Source organism: Megalops cyprinoides, chromosome 22, assembly GCF_013368585.1.
Source record: "Megalops cyprinoides isolate fMegCyp1 chromosome 22, fMegCyp1.pri, whole genome shotgun sequence".
Classification (NCBI taxonomy): domain Eukaryota; kingdom Metazoa; phylum Chordata; class Actinopteri; order Elopiformes; family Megalopidae; genus Megalops; species Megalops cyprinoides.
Window position 1 is genome coordinate 8393169 of NC_050604.1, and position 20608 is coordinate 8413776.

General features: G+C 45.7%; 1 protein-coding gene across 6 annotated transcripts in view; it reads right to left on the minus strand.

Annotated features, from left to right (window-relative positions):
* Positions 1 to 20608, minus strand: part of LOC118769393 (serine/threonine-protein phosphatase 2B catalytic subunit alpha isoform-like) — a 104328-nt gene that overhangs the window by 48854 nt on the left and 34866 nt on the right. For all 6 annotated transcript variants that reach the window (XM_036516436.1, XM_036516434.1, XM_036516433.1 and 3 more), the window contains exon 2: positions 1087 to 1287. In XM_036516436.1, coding sequence (XP_036372329.1) covers positions 1087 to 1287 — 201 coding nt within the window. The remainder of the gene's footprint in view (positions 1 to 1086; positions 1288 to 20608) is intronic.

Genomic DNA, 20608 nt, shown 5'->3' on the forward strand with positions numbered 1-20608 from the left:
ATGGCTGTTAGCATGAACCAGCCTGGAGAAAGCAATTACACAGGCAAGGATTGCATCCATCGACGCAATAAACAACACAATAAGGTTTTAATCAAGCTGCGTGAGCTGCAGAACTCTGTAGGCTACGCCTTGAGAGGCTAATACCTCAAAAAATAATGACTAAGCTCAAGAAGGATGGCAACACGCAGGGATTCTCTGGCCAACTGAGAGCCAAGGTGTTGTATGGATGGGAAACCATCTTAAATCTTTGAGTCCCATCATCAGAGCAGGGGACTGTTTTATCATCGGACCAGGAAAAAAAAAAAAAGTCTGCTTCTGTATGAAAACAATCCCATTACCGAACCTTCAAAGGGCTCTCTCAATTCATTATAAAGTATAATCGAGTCATAAAACACTAAGCAAACGACACAGTAGGAAGTGATGAGAGAGAGGAGCAACAGACACTCAGTGCCGACAACAGACTCTCACCGCAGGTCTTTTTGCTCGGTCAAGCAAGGGGGTTAGAATATGGGTTAGTCTGAGATATGCTTAACTGGTAGGGAGAGTTTAATGCTTTAGTCATTCAGTTCCCCGAAGCATCAATTGCCCATTAATCATAAGTGAAACTCTCAACGTGAATGGTCCTGTTTTGATCCAATCTGGGCACATCCTTAACGTTTGTTTGCAGACTTGCATGAGCCAAAATATCAGTCGGGGGTGCTGAGTCAGTAACAGGTGTGGTTTTGGCTCTATTCTAAGTGAGCTTTCATCACAGTCTCTGCTCCACAACGTTTCATAGGCCTGGCTTGGGGCCTAGAGGCCTGGGAGCTTGGTGACTGAGAGGGGTGGATATTGGTGACTGAGAGGGGAGGAGCTTGGTGACTGAGAGGGGAGGAGCTTGGTGACTGAGAGGGGAGGAGCTTGGTGACTGAGAGGGGACGAGCTTGGTGACTGAGAGGGGAGGAGCTTGGTGACTGAGAGGGGAGGAGCTTGTTGCCTGAGAGGGGAGGAGCTTGTTGCCTGAGAAGGGAGGAGCTTGGTGACTGAGAGGGGAGGAGCTTGGTGACTGAGAGGGGATAGGAGAGGTGTACTTTGCCTCAGACCGACCTGTGACCGGCGCCTCGATGTCCAGCAGGTTCTTCTCGGACCGCAGGATGGCGGCCCCCTCGCTGATGATCCGCAGGGCCACACTCTCCTCCACGCGCCCCTCCTTGGTCAGGTGGGCCTTCAGCACGTCCACCTTGGGCTTGCCCTCGCTGTCGAACACCTCTTTCGCCGTCAGCCTGTGGCTGGGCGGGAACGGGACGGCTGGGGAAGGGAGAGAGGACAGAGAGACATTTTCACCACAGGGCCTCCCTTTCACTCATCAGATGAGCAATCCCGGAGCCAGCTGACGCGCGGAGATAGAGAACATGTCATTTCACAAAATGGAGAAAGACTGGCAATGAGGCATAGATGATATCAGCATGCATCGGCCGCAATAAATCAGCGCCTTCGCCTCTGAATCGGTTATAAAATGGTTCTGTCATGCTTGGGAAAGCGGTATGCGTTTCGCCAAGGCCTCACCTAATAAAAAGTGCGTCCAAATCCTCTTATCTGGAGTGAATTACAATGCACACGTTTCACACCCACGCCTTGGACATGGATTTCATTTCACATTGGAGCATTGCCTCTCTCAGTCCAAAACCCTCCCATCACCATCCTCGGGATCCATACAAAACAAAAACCAGCGCAACCACCAAAGAAGGAGTTAAACGACTAACCCGGTCATCTGATGGTCCTAGAGGTTCCCAGCAGAGAAATAATGAGCAATGGTCAAACCAAAAGCCTCATTTATCAATCACCATTACAAGAGTCTTTTTTCGGTGTGCTGAGGGCAACCGTGTAAGCACTCTCCTGCATTTGATTTACAACAATTTACTGAAGCGGTGTCTTCAGATATTCAAAACAGCTCCAAGCTCTAATTAGAGTGCACAGATGCTAAATGAAGTAAGATTAAGTGTTGATATTCACCCAGAGTGCGATGGCAGAAGCAGACTGATTAAGTGGTGGCAATGTGATAGTATCCTACCAGTCTTTCATTAGAAATATACTGTACAGACAGATCTAGACTGAAGCCCATTGGACACCATTATGACCAATAAAAGTGCACGGACACAGAACTAAGAGAATTCTCAGAGTGGCTGTATTTTGGTGAGGCAGAAAAGGCGCTGGGTGAACTATGTACTGTCGTAGCCTCCACAAAGAAATCAATCGACTGACTCCTTTCACAACCTTCACCCCCCAACCTAACAAACGAAAAAAATTCTTTTAAGAGTTAAATAAGAGTCCATTGATATCACCCCTCAGTGGATTTGTGTAAGTATAACAGGCACTCCCTGCAGCTACGAACTGAACCTGCTAAATTTTAATGGCAATACCATACAGTTCACCTCTCTGGTACGCAGACAGCATTGCCTGCTATTATATTCATTTGCTGTAAAACTGACTAGGCTCAAAAGCACATGAGGTCACTAAATTTGGAAAACACCATATTCTGGGAAATAATATAAATGCAAGATTGGCAAGTCCCCCTCCAGCTCAACGGTACCAAATTTTTCACATCCAGTGTTCCCAGGACAACTCAGGAGCTCAGTCAATGCTAACTGCTAGCAGGCTGGCTGTCTTTGAGACAGCAAAGCAATGCACCGTTTCGAGTGCAGGTTTTCCCCACAAGGTTCGGTTCGGCTGTAATTCCAGTTCCAGGATGACAAACTCCTTTTAACAATCTGCAAAAACCTGCCAACAGTTAGAGAAAAAGAAATAACGGCGTATGCAATTACTCAGCTACGTGTACACAGACTGCCAGGTTTTAGTGAAGATAATTAGGACAAAGCTACAGCTGCATTAGCAAAGCTAACATTTGGTGGTCTCAAAGAGGGTAATTGTGTTGAAAGCACAGAGACAAAGTTCCCTGAGGTATAGGCTGTGTGAGACTTCGGGCAGAGATTAGCGTCTAGCGAAATTTGCTTTTTCTCTTCAGTCTCTATCTTCTTGTCGCTATGTTGGAAGCTTCAAGAATGTGAAATTGGGTGGAGCTCCCATGCTGTATCAGTGACTTTCTGGTTTTAACCCACTGCAATGTTTTGCTGTAGAGAGAATCATCTGATTGGTTTGTGTAAGTCAGTGAATGGGGGCTCCGCCCACGATAAGGCCCATGAGGCCCCATCGCTAACCGCAGTCTCATGGTTATCTGTTAGCTTTAGCCATCAGGCTGTGGTATGTTTTTTTCCATTGTGTATCACTGTGGAAACAAGGGAAAGAATTAAGTTTAAACCAATGAATGTGACCACTCAACAAGAATGGTGATTCACAGCATTCCCTTGGATTTTGGCCAAACTGAGGTCTCTAGACAGAGTCCCTCTCTAATGACAGTAATATACTGTATCCATTACTGGCATTAGGAGTACAGAAACACTGCTGTGAAATCACTGATTCATTTCTCTAAGGTATTATCACCAGAAATCCCAGAATCCTTCAGTTGTTGTGTTACATTGTATTTTTTTCCACATTGGAAACTAAAGCCTGAAAACTTTATCCAAAATACCTGGTGTTTCTTTGAAATGATATAACCTAGGGATAATGTTCAGTTTTACCTGCAAAGCATTTACAAATATGCCCTTTCAGGGGCACTAATTGGTGTGTGCTGTGAATATCCCACCAAAAACCTTGCCTGGGGTTTAAATTGAAATTCTAAACTCCATTTTAATCTGTAATCAGATAAGCATGTTAAATGGCAATATACTTAAAGGAAATAAGTCCCTTCTGGTCACGGCTTTATTAGAATTGTATCAACAGCACACATATCCAGCAGCAAAAATAGACAAGAGGTGAAAATAAAATGGAGAAAGGTAATCCGTGCAATGAACCCCGTACACAGGCATGCAAGGAACAGTTAAATAACGTGACTGTAATGCTGACTGCCCTGCAGTCCCCTCCGTCAGCACTGAGCGTCACCTGCTTATTCGGGTGACATCTGAAACGACGGGCCTCCCTCCGGGCCTACCCTGACTGACACATCCTCAGATCGGATTACCAAGGCCTCCCTGGCTGAGCTACATCTCTCAGCACCCGGTCTGCAAATCCAGTCTGGGGCTCCGTCTGACGGCAGCACGCAGAGGCACGCGGGCGCTTATCAAACTGGTATGTCATGAGCACTGAGTGAAGTGCTCATGACATTCTACACATTCAAGAAAACTGCCAGAGCTATGTCTGTTGTTACTTTTGATGCGGTTATTTTAACATTTATGTATGCATTCATGTATGTTGCTAAATCAAAGCAACGTGCCAGTCCGTAAGCACATTGCACATCTGTCGTGAAAATATTTGCTAATGAAAAGCTTTGAAAAGAACTCAAATAAATTACAATTTCACAGACATTTATAAAAGGAGTCTGCAATGTATATGTTTCTGAACTCTATTATGTATTCCTTTTACCTTACGCAGAGGGAGGAATTGACCAAAAGTGCATGTGCAAGATGAAAGCTCAAGGAATCATGAGGGCTGGGCTGAACTGAGCTGGTCTGGACTAAAATGAGCTAAGCTAGTCTGGGCTGGGCTGGGCTGGGCTGGACCAAAATGAGCTAAGCTAGTCGGAGCTGGGCTGGGCTGGGCTGGGCTGGGCTGAACTGAGCTGGGCTGGGAGACTGAAGTGGATATGCAGTGCAATGATCACGATGATCATAAGTAAACCATCACAGTCAAACCTGGTTTGGGACAGGTTTGAGTGAAATAACAGCATTTCAACACTTGGACAACTGGAAGTCACAAACATGAATTTAGAAAAAGAACTGTATTACATTCATCATTTATGCTTCAAAATTGCATGTAACTGTGCTACCACAATGACAAGTGCCAGGAGAACTTCAGTGACAACTCTGAGATGACACAGATACAGACACTGGCAACTGTCTAATTTAAACAGGCTAATTAAAAATCATGTTTTCTCAAGAGACATGTCCATTAGGAGAGAATCTGCCTGTTAGCATACACTGTAAATTGCACGGCTTGACATTAACATGCTTTCCTGGTTGAGACGTCTTGAAATTTGAGTTTCGAATTGGGAAAAGAAAGTCAAACGTCATGAAATTGTCAGCTTTTTGGTCCACTAGAGCAAGCCTGGATTCTACTTTGATTCGATTCAATGCAAATGATGCTGTTTAGGATAAATCCCTTAATGCTGTATTTGATGTTTTTGAACTTGAAAAGCACTGTTAGTGGCCACATTGTATATCCTCTTGATGAGGTTATGAATTTGCCCATTTTTAAATTTGTGTTGTGAATTGACAGGCCCTGACTTTATTCCTGTGTCCTGTTGGATATATAGCCTCAGAGGAGAACAAAGCAGACTCTATTTTTTTTTTGTTTCCATTTCTATTTTTTCTTAATAGCCAGAAAATCTGAAGTTATTTTTTCATCCCACTTACCCTTAAATGGCCCTACATCTTATTTGTATACACCGTACTTTCCTAGGTACTTGAGTACTTTCTTAGGTAACAACTGTAAACATACACCTTGTTACATAGAAACTACAATTACTAAATCTGTTTGTGGCTTGTGTAATTACACTTGAATAACAACCATAATATACATGTCATAATGCATGTACACATTAGTTACTACAACCAAAACAGGAACAGTTCAGTAGATACAATGTATACACTTATTATGGCCACCAAATCTAAAGTGGGACCTAATATTCTCCTATAGATAGTCTCCCAAGGGGAGCCTCACGTCAATTTTTAATTCTTCACCCAAATCCCAAACATTTCCTGAAATATCAGGGGAATTCTCTTCACTCAAAAGGGAAGAAAGGCAACGCTTCACTGTCTGTGATCGTATCAGCATTGTGAAGAAGACCCGTGTATGGAAATGTCATACGTTATCAGAGCCAACACTGTCAAAGTGGAGTAGAGGGACCGTAAGACACAGTGAGCATGCAACGTGTAAAACCTTCCCACAGGACAATAAAGCTCCTCACAACCAGAATGGAGAGCAGGGATATTAATGTAGCGGCATTCGCTTTGAAGGGTATGACAATTGTGCTTTCCATAATCTAGACTGGAACAGCAATGTACACTTGTGCTCTTGTAAAGTCACAAAGTCTGTGTGAATGGGGTGGAGGTGGGAGGCATTGGCACAAACCAACCAAAAAAACAACCAAAAGAGGACCCCCTCCACTTTGTTGGAGCTCAGAGAAAACAGAGTTAAAACACATGGCCTATCCTTTACTAGCAAATAGCTGACCTGCTGCTGCTGCAATCCATTTTCATTAACTGCAAATGGCCAAGGGATGTTGCTAACAATAAGACGTACTACTGACAAGACATCTGTGCTGTGTTACTTGTAATAAGGTGTAACTTGCCGTGAGGTATGCTGCTAGCACACAAGCAAAGACAGGGGAAAGACAGACTGAAAGGCGTCAAAGCAAAAACGTCAGGGTTGGATCAAATGCATCCATAGCGATCACAGAGATCTCGCTTCCTTGCGCACCGGCGTGTCTCCCATTGCGGATGGAGTTCACATTAAAACATCCTTTTGCCGTCGCTGGCTGCTCGAGCTGCGAGGACGAGATTGAAGGCAAGCCTCCCTTATTACTCAAAATGACTTTAAGCAGAGCTCCATTAGCACCGAGCCTCAGCATTCATTAATGCAGTCATTACTCTCCTCCGCCTTGCAGCCCGGTGATTACAGCACGGCCCTTCGCCGCAGCTCAGAAAGGACTATAAAAAATTAAAGGCTAAATCTAGGCAGCGTTATTATGATTACTAAAAACATTGTCATTATTAGTATTATTAGTACACTGCTGGCCCTAATAAAAGGCCATCCTGATTATAAGGTAACCCCCATTTTCAAAGAAGGTTTCAGAAATAACAAAAAAGCTCTTTACCAAATCATGTCACTTAATAAATAACATCAGCACTAAATGGGGGAAATTTTTAAGGGTTTTTCCTGCATAACAGAAAAGGAGCAAGGCATGTGTAATCCTTCAATATGCTGTTTGCCCCAGCTAATGGCTGCAATGCACTATGGGATGCTGACCGGAGGAACCAGCCAGAGCTGATCAGAGGACCTGGCACTTCATTCACTGACAGCTCCACAATTCATAGGCACCTGATGAAAACACGACTTATTATGGAAACATTGCACTTATATCTATGAGATGAGTGATAATGAAACTTAAAAAAAAAAAAAACATGTAGTTTTTAATGCCACAATGGATTTCATACCTTGTTACAATTTTTACAACCACACCTGTTAGGCTCCTGACAACCTTGATGGTAAGAAAACGGCTCCCTTCCCCCCCAAGGGAGACTGCTCTGTGAAACCGCTCGTGTGTGTGCGGGCTACTGTATTGGAGGATTCGTACCCACACGTGCCTCACTTCAGCACTTCCCGGCATGAGCACCGGGAAGGCGTCACGGTGTTGCCAGATTAAAGCTCACTTAGTGATTCCAAAGCTGGTATGGAGAAGAATGGAAATAATAGTATTAAACAACAGCCATGTTTGCTGAATGCACTCTCTATCCACTGGCCTTGCTCTGGGCCACGGTGCCACCTTCTGCTACATAGCATTAGCTTTAGCAATTATGAGTAGTTCATGAATATAAGGCGGGTCCCTTATTTAAAAGAATTTTTTTTTTTTTGGGGGGGGGGGGGGGGGGGGGGGGGGGGGTAACTCTGCCTTATATTTTGGTCAATACACTTTATTAGCATTATTAATAATTATAATAATGCCTAGATTCAGCCTGATGTTGTTTCACACCTTTCTCTGGAATGAATATTCACTGGCAGGGACTAGTTTCATAAAGAGAAATAAATGCCATTTCAGTTCCTGACTGAGACTGCAGAGTATGTAAATGGCATGAAAATGTTTCACATGCCTGAAACAAACTCAAAAGGTGGAGGACCAATATAACAGGCAATAAAACGTCAGCCTCCAGAAGCCGGGGCTGATTTAATCGGAAGGACCCGGACGCCGGGTGGCGGAGATGAGCGCTGGCGCTGCGACCGCAGATGTGCTCCCACACGTGGGAGAAATTTCATTACCGAACAGGGAGCCCTCCGGGAAGGCTGCCGGAGGAGCGGGCCTAATACCTCACTCCCGTTTCGAACGTCAGATCCTTTCCTGAGTCCTTGGTCGCGGTGGATGGGAGAGGAGATTAGTCTGAGAACCCCCGCACAGCTCCCATAATGCACTGCCCACAGATTTCACCGTATGGGGTGGGCGCTGTTTGGTGAAAATGTAACAGATGACGCGGGATTAAAACTCTGAGAGCGCCCGGCACGCCGCACAAAAAAGAAAGGAAAATGGATCGATACATGGGCAGATAGATACTGTAGACAGATAATTCACATAATGTGCATTCCACTATCACAGCAGTGCAGGAAAATAAAACCCTGGAATTCTGTTGTGAATAGCAGTCACACTGCACAATTAATATAGCAGGCACAAACCTACTCGCAGAGCTTACTCTCTACAGCTCTATAGCTGTTCACACTTATTACACTACGATTTTAAATGTGAAAATGCAATCAGTTTCTATTCTCAGTCGATCACCGAACGGCTCTTTAACGTGAATGTGAGTGGAGATTCGTATGTGATTTTTTAAAATCATGTCACCATGTGGTACCCATACAGCAGCAAGGTCACCACCTATTTCTTTACCTGAGCACACATGGAAGCGTTCAGCTGACTGTCTCAAATCTGAGCACTGATTGTCTGTGGAGAGCTTTGGTATGTTCTACCAGCAAAGCAGAAACAAACCGTCACACCCTGTGGGGGAACTAGTGTGCTTGGAACTGCATGTTATTACAGTGAGTACACATAATTATGGATGGCTTACTACAGAAACTGTGGCTTCTTCCATCTACACATTTGCCTAGACTTGATATCTTACTAAGCAATTATGTGCTGTTAGCTTTTACCAAAAACCCAACACACAAACAAAATGAAACCGTTAGGTAGGTATTCAGACTGACTGAGCCACTGCCAGGTATTGCCATACAAAGTTTCCAAAGAGGTATAGCACTATTCATGCCTGTATGCACGAATGATGTATTTTTCATTTAATGTTTATTTTGTGTTTTGTTTCGCATGAACAATCGTCACTGATCGTGACTGACTGACATGCTGGAGTGAAGCTGGCTATTGCATTAGCAATACAATCATCTCCACAAAACACATACACAAATAGTTTACATTCATGCTTTAATTTACATTGCTTTAATTTCTTTGGTATTGTGACCATTAACTGTTTATATGTAACAGCCAATATGTTTCCCAAATTCTTAATTATGAATAAAATTGTGCTTCATATTACTGCGCAATACGTAAACGTTGATTTGATAAGAACACATTCTGCAGTTTCTCTTCGTCGGGTTTTTAAGCAGAGGAGGGGAACTGCCTAACCACGACTCCAGCATTGACTCATGGTGAAATAACGTCGTTTTTAATTGAACTCATAAAACATTTCTTCTCTTTCTTTGGTGCCATCCATCCTCCTGACAGCCACCGCACAAAGAAATGCCAGTGTGCCATGGCGCTAATGGGGAGAGACTGAAATTCGGCATAACCAGTCCTGCTCTGGCATTATTCAAACAAAATCAAGCAATGGAGGTAACTCAGGCGAAGGTTGAGGGCGGACACGAACACCAAGTCACTGTTTGTCCCTTCCGCCGACCGTAGGCTAAGGCTTGCTCGTCCGCGGTGTGGAGGTGGAGCCATTTCCTCAAAGGCTCCTGCGACGGCAGCCCGCTGAGGCACTCAGGTACGCCGGCAAGTCGCTGGGATGTCAGGGCTAATTGCCGCTCCTCGCTTCTGCAGACGACGGCTGCGGAGCAAGGCGGCGCTGACAACTCTCTGCTTTCCTGTCAGCCCCGTTTTTTTTTTTCCCCGAGCGGCGGCGCGGCGAGGAAACGGTTTGCTCGCTAATAGTCTTCAGCGCTCCATTCATTCGAAACGCAGAAAGCTACGAGCCCTCTGGAGATGTGACATAGTAGCACCACTCAGAGCACTTCGGGCAGGTAGACTTCCAAATAAGTTGGAACCCTAGGTGGGCACGATTTAAAAAGTAACCCGCACGGCTTATAGAGGTAGCACAGGCGCATGATATTTGTACTAAGTGCTTTGGGAATTCACAGACTTCTTGGGAGTGTAAAATATGAAGAACAAAGTGAGGAAATTAGGTTCCTTAATTATTAAAAGTAGCAATTAAAACGGCCAGCGAGGCCTTACCATACCGAGTCTAACACAATGGGACACATCTGACTATTTATTGATTTTTTTGCAAATATTCAGCAAATGCTTGCCAAAGCCAAAAAAAAAAAAGGAAACGCTGACGCCTTCTCTTACCGTAGGCAGCCATTCAATCGGAACCATGGATATTCTGACATAATATAATATACCATGTATCGGTGCTTCTACATGTATCATTAATAGCCCTTCGGGGCACGGTAACTCATTTCTGTTACTAATTAAAAGTCCAAAGTCATAATTACCCAGAACGATGTTCGCGGCTCTCACGGCTAGCCCTCCCTCTCTACCCCTTTTTATGATAATGACCATCATCCTTGCTCGGTCGCGGAGGACTGCAGGGCAACCGTGTGATGAGATTTACATTATCTCATTTCAGGGTTCGTCTCGGCACGTGAACGCACACATTGGAACAATGTGCAGATTAAGATAATTAATCTGTTCCTTCGGAATAAAATCCGCCACGCGGCACGCTTTCGGGACTCGGCGCGGTACCGCGAAAAAAAAAAATGTTCATTTGTAACGTTCTCGATTTACTGGAGGGGGTTTTAATTACGATCTTTCTGTATTAACATGGCTGCTTTAGCTCAGGCCTGGTGGACTGGAGTTTTGCCGTGACTTCTGGAGAGGCTGCGCGCCCTTAACAGAAGGTTACTGCAAAGATGGAAAGGAATCCCAGCAAACCAAAGGCCTGATCCATTTACATCTCAGCACAGAAAATGACTTTTTTTTTTTTTTTTTTTTTAGAACAGCAGCATTAAAAACTGTGCCATTATCTGAAAAGGGGATAAATATTTTCGTGGTACTCCCATCAGTATGCCATAAAAAGACCTTCGGTTTTACAAGGAGATCACGGAGGTTTGTTAACAAAAGCGAAGCTCGGCATACTGCAAATAGAACCATAATCAGCTCAGTCGCTATCCTTCATAATCAAAACCGATTCAAAAACACCAAGTACCCTGTCGCTGTTTCTGATTTTCGCTACTAAGCCGTGTTCCGACCGATATTGTTTTTATGTAATGCTCTCATTTAGATTTTGGACTCAGTTGTTCGCGAAGGTCTTGCAAACATATTTTCACACACATCAATCTATCTTTAAAGGGAAGCTCTGTTCCACAACGTGCTGGCAGTGTGCATTCTGGAAATGGCCTCCACTGAGGACAAAGTATTAAGCCATCCAAGCTGTTTTCACTGATCCTTCAAACACGATTAGGCCTCACGATCGCGCGTACCGCACAGACGCGTCCTTAAAACGATCCGTATGGGCTACTAGCTGCGTGTTGTTACTGTGGGAAACTAAACCTAAAACTCCTGCTCTGGAAGTGAGCGAATGGCTAAATTCCGGGAGCCGCGGAGGAGAAGAGCACTCGCAGAATCCTGTTTAAACAGCCCGAGGAGAGAATGCGGTTCTTCGGTGGGTGAAGCCCGAGCCGTAAGAAATGCAGATGCGCAGTATCGCGTTACCGTTAGCTTTGCGGGGGCTCCGTCTCAGCACATTCTTGCTGGGTGCGGTCAACCTCCAGCGGTTTAGAAGTCCCCCACTCGTATCATCTACCCGCGCTGCAATGACGATTAGTCAGCAAGAGAGGTTCACCGACATACCCCGCTTTTCGCTGCCTCTGTGTTATAGCTCGACGTTTCTGTGAATTATAGCTCGAAGGGTATGCTTTTTTTTAACTCTTCAGTTCAAGCGTGGTAAAATTTGACTTTGCTGCGGATGACAAGGATTTTTTTGGTTCCATTTGTGTATCAATAACCATATTACCGATATTGAGTCCGTTCTGGAATGCTGTCGCTCCCTTCTGCCCAGGGGTGACCAACGGAACCACGACATGGAGACAGAATTTACCAGCGTTACAGTCAAAAGGCTTCAGCAAAATTGCTTTTTTACCTGAGTTTTACCCGATCCATTGATCAAGCTACGCGACAACGATCACTTATTATAATCATGTTGTTTATCCATAAACCATCCATGTAGCCTACCCATTTGTATGTGAAAATTGATTTGTTTTTCACTTACATGAGGGGGAGATGACGGAATGGAATTTTTTTTCGTAACGGTCATGTGACACACGTGTAGGCCTACATTAGTAAGTGTGACTGTTTTCAGGCATTGCCCCAAAGCCCTCCCATTTGCCCATACGAAAACGGAATATATTGTAATACCGTAAGAACTATGTTGCTCAGGCCAAAACCTACATTTACAGTATATTTATACATAGCAAAAATGTAGTGCGACGTGCTTTCATATTGCATATATATTATAAAACAGCAATAATTTGTAGATTACAAATACACTGACTGAGCTAATGAATACACCCTCTAAAATATATTCTCAATATATTTTTGTATGGGTGATCCGGCGCTTTTAATCGCTGCACGCGTATCGCACGTCTTTCGCTTCCCCCCGCTGCCGTTTCAAACGCGCGGCTGACATTCGCCGAGCGCGCCCATTTATCTGCAATCATTCAGCCGGCCGCAAACTCCCCGACTGAGCTGGGGCTGGCAAGCCTCCAGATAGGATCATCTACAAGCGCTTGCATCACCAGGAGGAAAAAAAATATACAACAACGGTATTCTCCACGGCGCACCGCATGGATCAGCAGAGTGATAAGACGCTTACAGCAGAGGGACGCTTCTTCCTCTCAATTTAACCTGACCGCTGCGACGCCTCCTTCGGCGAGCTATTGTTGCGGCTGGAGCGCATTATCAGCGCATCCCGAACCCCCCCCTCCCGTCTACAAGAAGACCTCTCGGTGAACCCGCCGGATTGAAAAGCGCGCGAACCCCCCCCCCACCGTTATCTCTCCAGACGCCATCTTGAGTCCTCACCTGGTAATTAATGGCTACGTGACCCTGCGTGACCTCCCTTTTGACGTTATCAAGAAAAAAGAGACATTCAAGGTTTGCTTAAAAGGTTGAGAACAGGGGAAAAAAAAAGAGGTCACCCAGGCAACCCCTCCCCCCAATCCCTAATTAAGCTGATCTTCAGCTTCAAAATTCTTCATTTGTTTCTCTTATTTCTGAAGCTTGGGGAATTTTTTTTTTTTTTTGGTGTAACACACTAAAAAAATTGAATGTACTGTTTTACAGTGCACTATGTTTAGGGGGAATAAAAACACGCAGGACTACAACAAAAGTGAAAAATGAATTCCAGTAGTGCAGCATATTCATTACCTCTATTACACTTCAGATGGAGTGAAGATCGTACAATCCATGCGAATTTCAAAATACATGAATGTGAATAATTTCTGCTCGTTAAGTCAATTAAGCCCTCCACTTAGCCCGGAAATTGCCTTGGACCACTGTGTCCATCACTAAGAGGGGCTCCAGACCTGATCGATTCTACTGGTGAGTGTGCTTATTCATTGGTACCCTAAACAAGCCATGGAAACGAGCCATTGCTTAGACCCTTATTTATGTAGTACCCCTTTGACCAGGAAGGGCAAATGAGAATGAAGGTCCACCCTTGCTTACCCTTGTAAGGGTACTTATTTATTAACTTTAATTTGGCCAGTAAAGGCATATAAGAACTCAAATCACTTTCACAAAGATGGGCTGGGGGTAGAAGGGTAACGTCGGGGCTCATGTAGCCAATCAACTTTAAGGGGGTGTGGTTATTTAGATTGCGGATGCCAGTGTGGGTGTTTGACCAGTACACCAGTACACCCTTACTCTGCCATTAAATGCCACATGATCTTTAACACCTACAGTTAGTTGAGATGTATTTATTGTCTGAATCACGGTGTCTCTGGCAGGAGTGCCCCATCACTGCAATGGGGTATTAGATTTCTGCTTGGAGGCAAGAGGGAAGACGGCCTCCTATTGGCCCACCAAAACCACTGCCTAAAGCAACCAGGGTTTGTCAGGAAGTCTCCCATTCAAGTACTAACCAAGCCCTAACGGGCCACACAGGTGATGTCTACAGTGTGGTTCATATACGGCACAAGCCTGCGTAAGCACTGCATAACCCATTCTGTAGAGATCATTACGTTTCTGGCTTGTATTACTTGCCAGTGACAAGGACCTTTGAAACAGTTTCTCCATGAGGACATCTGTGAAAAGAAAACTCAGGGCTTTTGTGTACGTGTTGCAAATGAGCACGTATTTCACGCCATCGCAGCAGCCTTCAGCAGGCCGGAGTGCAAAGAGGAGACGGAGACCCCTGCTGCTGCCCGCCTGCCTCTTCGGTGCAGGCCATGCTTACCGCGGCCACCACTCAAACGCATACCCCACTTCTGCCTCTGCACACCGATTACTGCAAACCGAGCTCTCCCCCCAAATCCCCCAGGCAGTTAAGAGCACAAAGTTAATGGGATAAGAGGCAGTAATCTGGGCTAATGCGGCATTCAGCCTGGTTCTTACCCCGGGCTCGGCGTGCGTAATCTGGTTCCAGCCTTGAGCCGCTCTCAGCCGCCACGGTGGCGTTGTGGGCTCTCAGAACGGCTCTCCCCGCAGGCTGGGGGGTTGGGGGGGGGGGGAGTCTGGATGGGGCCTTCTGCGAGGGGCCCCCACGGCGCCGGCGCCACCAGAGCTGCCACTACCTCTCAGAGCGGCCTTTTTTTGGAGCGCTCTTCACCTTGCGCGTTCTAAGACGTGGGGGGGTGGGGGGCGGCGGGGTCGTCTGGGTTTGGTATTACTGTAAAGTGATACGAGTGCTGGTTTGTGCATGAGATGAGAGGGGGTTATGGTATGGGGGGGTTCCCCCACAGCTGAGGGGGCCCTCTCCTACATTCCCTGGCTGGGTTCTTAGGCTCCTCTGTTGAGGGGAGATCAAAGCTGGTAGGGTTGGGGGTTGGGGGGGGTGGTAGACGGGGTGGATGCCTTTGAGGTTGCCTGTCCCATAGTCCACATTTCCAACGGGGGGCTCACTCCAAAGTGAGGGGGGAAGGGGGTGCACAGTGGGACATCCCAAAGCAGGATGCTATATATAAACACGCCCCATCCCCAGAGTCTTACCAGCTTTCAACCGAGCGATGCGCAATTTCCCTCAGCACCTGCTGCATCAGAGGCGGAAGATGAAAAGAGACTCTGCGGAAAACGAAATGCACCTGCCATCACCAGCCCCCTCCGGCACAGATCCCCTCTGACACAGATCCGGCCCCACTCCGGCGCCGGCCCCTCCCCACTCCCGCACTGGCCCCGCCCACTCCAGCACCGGCCCCGCCCCACTCCCGCACTGGCCCCGCCCCACTCCCGCACTGGCCTTGCCCACTCTTCCACTGGCCCCACCCCACTCCAGCACTGGCCCGGGCCACTCCCGGCCCAATCTCACATAAGCCGAGACCCCTCCAACGAATGTGGGTGACCCACCACTGCACAGGGGAGCCGGGCTCATTTCATTACACAGCCACGCAGTGCATTTAACCCCCATGCAGCTCATTGCTGAGCATCCTCCTCTGCTACACAGAGTGCTGCTAAGGGCCCAAAAGAATGCTCTGTATCATGGCTCTCATGGCTCTTTGTTAGCCGTAATGCTATCACAGCTCATGCTTTACGCAGCATCCAACTGTTCTGCTGCACTCTGCTTCAGAGTGAATTAGCACTACCCCGCCCCTGAGCACTACCCCCCTCCCCCCCTCTCCCCCCGCGCAAGCTCAGGGCTTAAACAAGAGAGATGCTACCCGCCCAACGAGTGCAAACGAGATCCAGACATGGTTGTGTGAGCCGCGCCAGGCAGAAACAAAGACAGATACCAATGCGTGCCGGTGCACAGAGGCCGAACTTACCTGTGCAAGAGAGCGGCGAGGGAAGCCAGGGTGGAGGAGACAGCAAAGCATGAAGGGAAAAAAAAAAAAGAGAAAACCTATCGTTAGACCAATCCGCTTTGATTGTGGCGAATCAAGATAAAACCCGTACATCCAAAGCTGGTGTCCGATTCGATTATGCATCATGGCAATCACAGAAACGCTGAGTGATAAAGTGCACCGGCGTCTAGGACTGAAACCAGAGAGCTGTGAATTTAAATCTTGGGCACAGTGCTGCTTCCACACCATTTGAAAGGATTATTCTATCAATGTCCAGCAATATGAAATGATATGTCAAACATCAGATAAGTACATCACCCTGGATTAGGGTGTCTGGTATGGAAAAACATAATCCAACGTAATCTCATAGTATGGATTGCCAGCCGAAGGCAAAGCACATGAGGCCAAAGCATACGAGGTCATCTGTGCAACGCTGGGCTGAGGATATCATAAACCTTAAGAATAATGACATTCACTTATTTTGCTATTTTGCTTTCGAACAAAACTCTCCAGCATGCAAAACTACCACCTAAAAGATCTGTCTTCGTAATATTTGAATGGCAGATGGATCAATCAAATGTTCAATTTAAATACAGGAGATGCAAGTTATTTCACTGTGCTCCAATTTCTGGCAAAGTCAACACGAATGCTAAAGTAGGGCAGATTAAAACAGATTATATATACATATGATATATTATATACTGTATGTAGTGCGTGTGTCTGTGTGTGTGAGAGAGAAAGTGTTTGTTTATATACAAACATACGCATACATACAATCTGTCTGCAACCTTATCTGTTCACGGACACATTTTTGCTTTTTCACATTTACACGATTTCATATTTCATACTTCATCCCTAAGAGGACGCTAAATGAATGTGAGAGTACCACTGAGTGTGTCAAAGGTTTTCAGAGATCTAGGCTGGACCCCTGTTATTCCCGCTGGAAAACAAATTAACTAGAACTTTCAATTTCTCCAATTAAAGACAAATTCTGTGCATAACTTATGAGCATTAAGTGGCAGTCATTAAACGGGGAGTCATATCAAAGTCGAGGGCTGACAGAGAGCAAAAGCTATTTCTAAAGAAAACAAATTAGGATGCTGAAATACATTTCCTGGGTTTCCATTTGCATTCATTTGCATGTGAAAACACACGTGTGTTTGTTTTCTGTGCCTTCCGGTGACAACTAAGGTCCCTCCCCAGGTTACTGGCACGCACACACACACACACACACACACACACACACACACACACACCTACACATACATACACACACACACAGGTAAACCGCACATCTTCAGCTTTGAGTCAGAGTGTGCCGTGCTGTCTGCCAGCTCTACACAATGATCCTAGCTCTGCAGAGGCTCAGTAGCACGATCATAGCCACCACACCAGAAGCTCCATCCATTTCCCTCACAGCTCCGGCCAGCCAGGGGACCCTGAACTACATGTCCCAGCATTCCCGGGTTCAGAGGGCTAGCTCCTGCTCTGCCAACCGCCGAATCTGCACAGCACTGGTGGAAGCATATACTGTATCCCAAACCCCTGAGCCCCACCCCCATGCGGAGGGTAGGGGGGGAATGAGATCTGTTGCAGCACTGCAATGAGAGAAACTGAAGCTGCTACACCAGGGTGGGGGGGAGGGGGGGGGGGTGCTCAGGTTGGCAGTGTGTCACCCAGGTGACCCCTTCGCTGCCATAGGGCCACTCTGTGTGTGTGTGTGTGTTTGTGTGTCCAAAAGTGATTGCACACATTCCTGCATGTTTGAGTATGTACACGTGTCCCAATATGTGTGTCTTTGTGAACACATGTGCATCCAAATTTGTGTGTGTGTGTGTGTTTGTGCACGCATTTACATCTTAATTTTTGCAGGCGTGCATGTGTGGCTGATTGTGTGTGAGTTTGAGCATTTCACTGTGTGTGTGCGTGTGTGTGTGTGTGTGTGTGTGTGGGAGGAGGCACCGCTCCAGTGAGAGCACGGAGCAACTTAGTCACACAAAAAATAAATAAAGCCTGGATTTGCAACATATTCCCTCTCATGGCAGAAACGTCCCCATGACACACACAGTGGTCGCAATTCAGCTCCGGCTTCCTGAGCGATAATGAACTGAAGTTTACTGTACCGCATCCAAGTCCAACATAAATAAGCATGCGCTGTTGGAAAGTGGCTACAATACAAGCAGAGAGCCCAGACTGAAGCCAGAGTCCTCGAAGAGAGAAACAATTGCATTAGAGCTGAGGGTAACAATGACCTTTCATCTGCTTCATTTCTGTGCTTCATTGTTTTATACAGTGTCTTTATTCCCCTGCCCAGTGGCACAGAAGGCTCGACGAGTGAACTTTTCCTGGTTCTGGCCTGATCCAATGCTTGTGATGTGCAACCGCACTTGACAGTGACTGACGGCGTGTGATAGCTCCACCCATGAAGCGGTTTGTTGGCTCTCGTGCTCCCGTCACTGTCAGTTCAAATGCACTGGTGTTGATTTACAAGTCTGTTCAGGAAGCTGGTGTGGCTTCCATCTTCCTCTAAGATCCAGTCTGAACAAACACGCAATGTAAATGTACCCTGGACTTTCCCTGAGATTTGTCTGTGTCCTTGTACCCCCCCTCCCCCGCTCTAGCAACTCAAAAAACACAAAAAAAACAAAAACAAAATCGCTTTCAACTCATTTAGGCCCGTCTCGTACAGACCACTGGAGCTCGGGTGAAGCCGAAAAGCTGACAAAAAAAAAAAAAAAACACAAACAAACAAGATAACGGGAACTCGTTAACAAGAGGGACGAGAGTAATTCATCACCCTGAAACTCGCATCGACCCGAACCTGCAGGAAATCGCCGCTTAAAGACGAGCACCTTGCAACGCTAATTGTGTACACCCTGCTGTTTTGTAGCTGCACGCTGCAAACTGCGTGATACTGCTAAACCTCTGTGGCGGTGCTCTGGGTTTCAGTGCTTAGCCTGCTGTCAGCCCCTCCCGTTTACTCACAAGCGCTGGAAACTCCTCTGTATCTGAAACAGCAGAAGCTCGAAAACACACTCTTAAAACTGCTAATGGTCCCCAACCTGATTGCTGTGCGCAAACAGCGAGCGAGCCAATTTAAATAAGTATCGCCCATCAGCGGTCAAATTTATTTTTTACTTAATTGCATCTGACACGATGGCGTTGGCCGCCTCGCCTCTGTGCACTCCACAGGAAAATTGTAATTACGAACAAAAGACAGGTAGAAAGTCAAGAACGGTATCCTCTGTCTTTTTCTTACAATCCACACTATTAAATGTAACCTAAACTCTTAGCTGTAATTAAAACGATTTTGTGTGAAGTACACAAAAGTTAATAGCACCGACTCTGCTGAAATGAGTGACAAGGGGAATTAGCTGGAGATGAGTGATCCTTATTTAAGTCAACAAACTTGTTAACCAAGCAAAGCCTTTTAAAAAGAGGTTTCAGGGCAATAAGCGGTTTCACTGTACATTTTAGCCGTCCCTGCTCTGAGTCTGCACGCCCCCACAACATCAAGTGAAAACAACTAGCTCCCCTTTTCACAAAAGATCGGCCAGAAATGCCGGGCTACAAATTAATGTGTGTATAAGGGTAAGTACGATTATTTTCATAAACGACCAAAGGTACCTTTTCAGAAGGAAAAAAAAAAAACATTTGAAAATACTCTCTAGGCCACAACTTCTTTTATTTATTTTCATCATGATTCAATCTAGGCTTTAAAGCTGCAGTGTAGATTGACTTGATGCTGCAGTGTAGATTGACTTGATGTTGCAATAACCCCCTTTAACTCTTGCGTCATTGTGATGTCACAGCGCACTGTGATGTTAGCAGACAGAATCAGACCCAGTCATGGCCATTGCTGCTGTCCGTGTTTCTCAAATAGCCAATAAACTGTGCTTCCCAGCAAAGCCCAGGAACTTCCCGCCCTCATTCTGAATTTAAGACCTGCTTTTACAGAGGACCTCCTCCATCTATGTCCCACAACTACACGACTATATAATCATGAAGCCCACACTTCAATAGGTTTCAGAGGCACACAGGGACAAAATGAGATTTTCTCAAAAACCAGGGGCGTTCTTCTACGTCCCCCACAAAAAAGCTGTACTGGAGGAAAGAAAACATGATTTCGAGAAAAGAACCTAACTAAGAACATAAATTTCTTTCAGAACAATAAGTTCTGCAGGTAAATACCTCCATTTTCACCCATTCATTCATTTTCACCAGGTTACGGGACGTTATACATTTGTAAATTTGAAGTTTAATGCTAAAACGAGCATTAAATATGAATAAACGCGGGTATACAGTATTGCTGCTGCTCCGCAAATGTGTGGGTGGACAGTCGCCTTGAATACAAGCTGAAGAGCAAACTGTTTGCACATTAAAATATACTACACAACAATTCCGGGGATTAAATACCATATGGACATACCAGGGTAATTAAAACATGCTAATTACGGCCCCATGTACGATGAATGGCAAGTAGACTTCATAGTATAATTACATTAAGTATTCATTGCTGAACCTTTGGCAAACTGTTGGCTTGCCATTAATAAGTAATTGACTGACAACCCTGCAAAATCCATATATA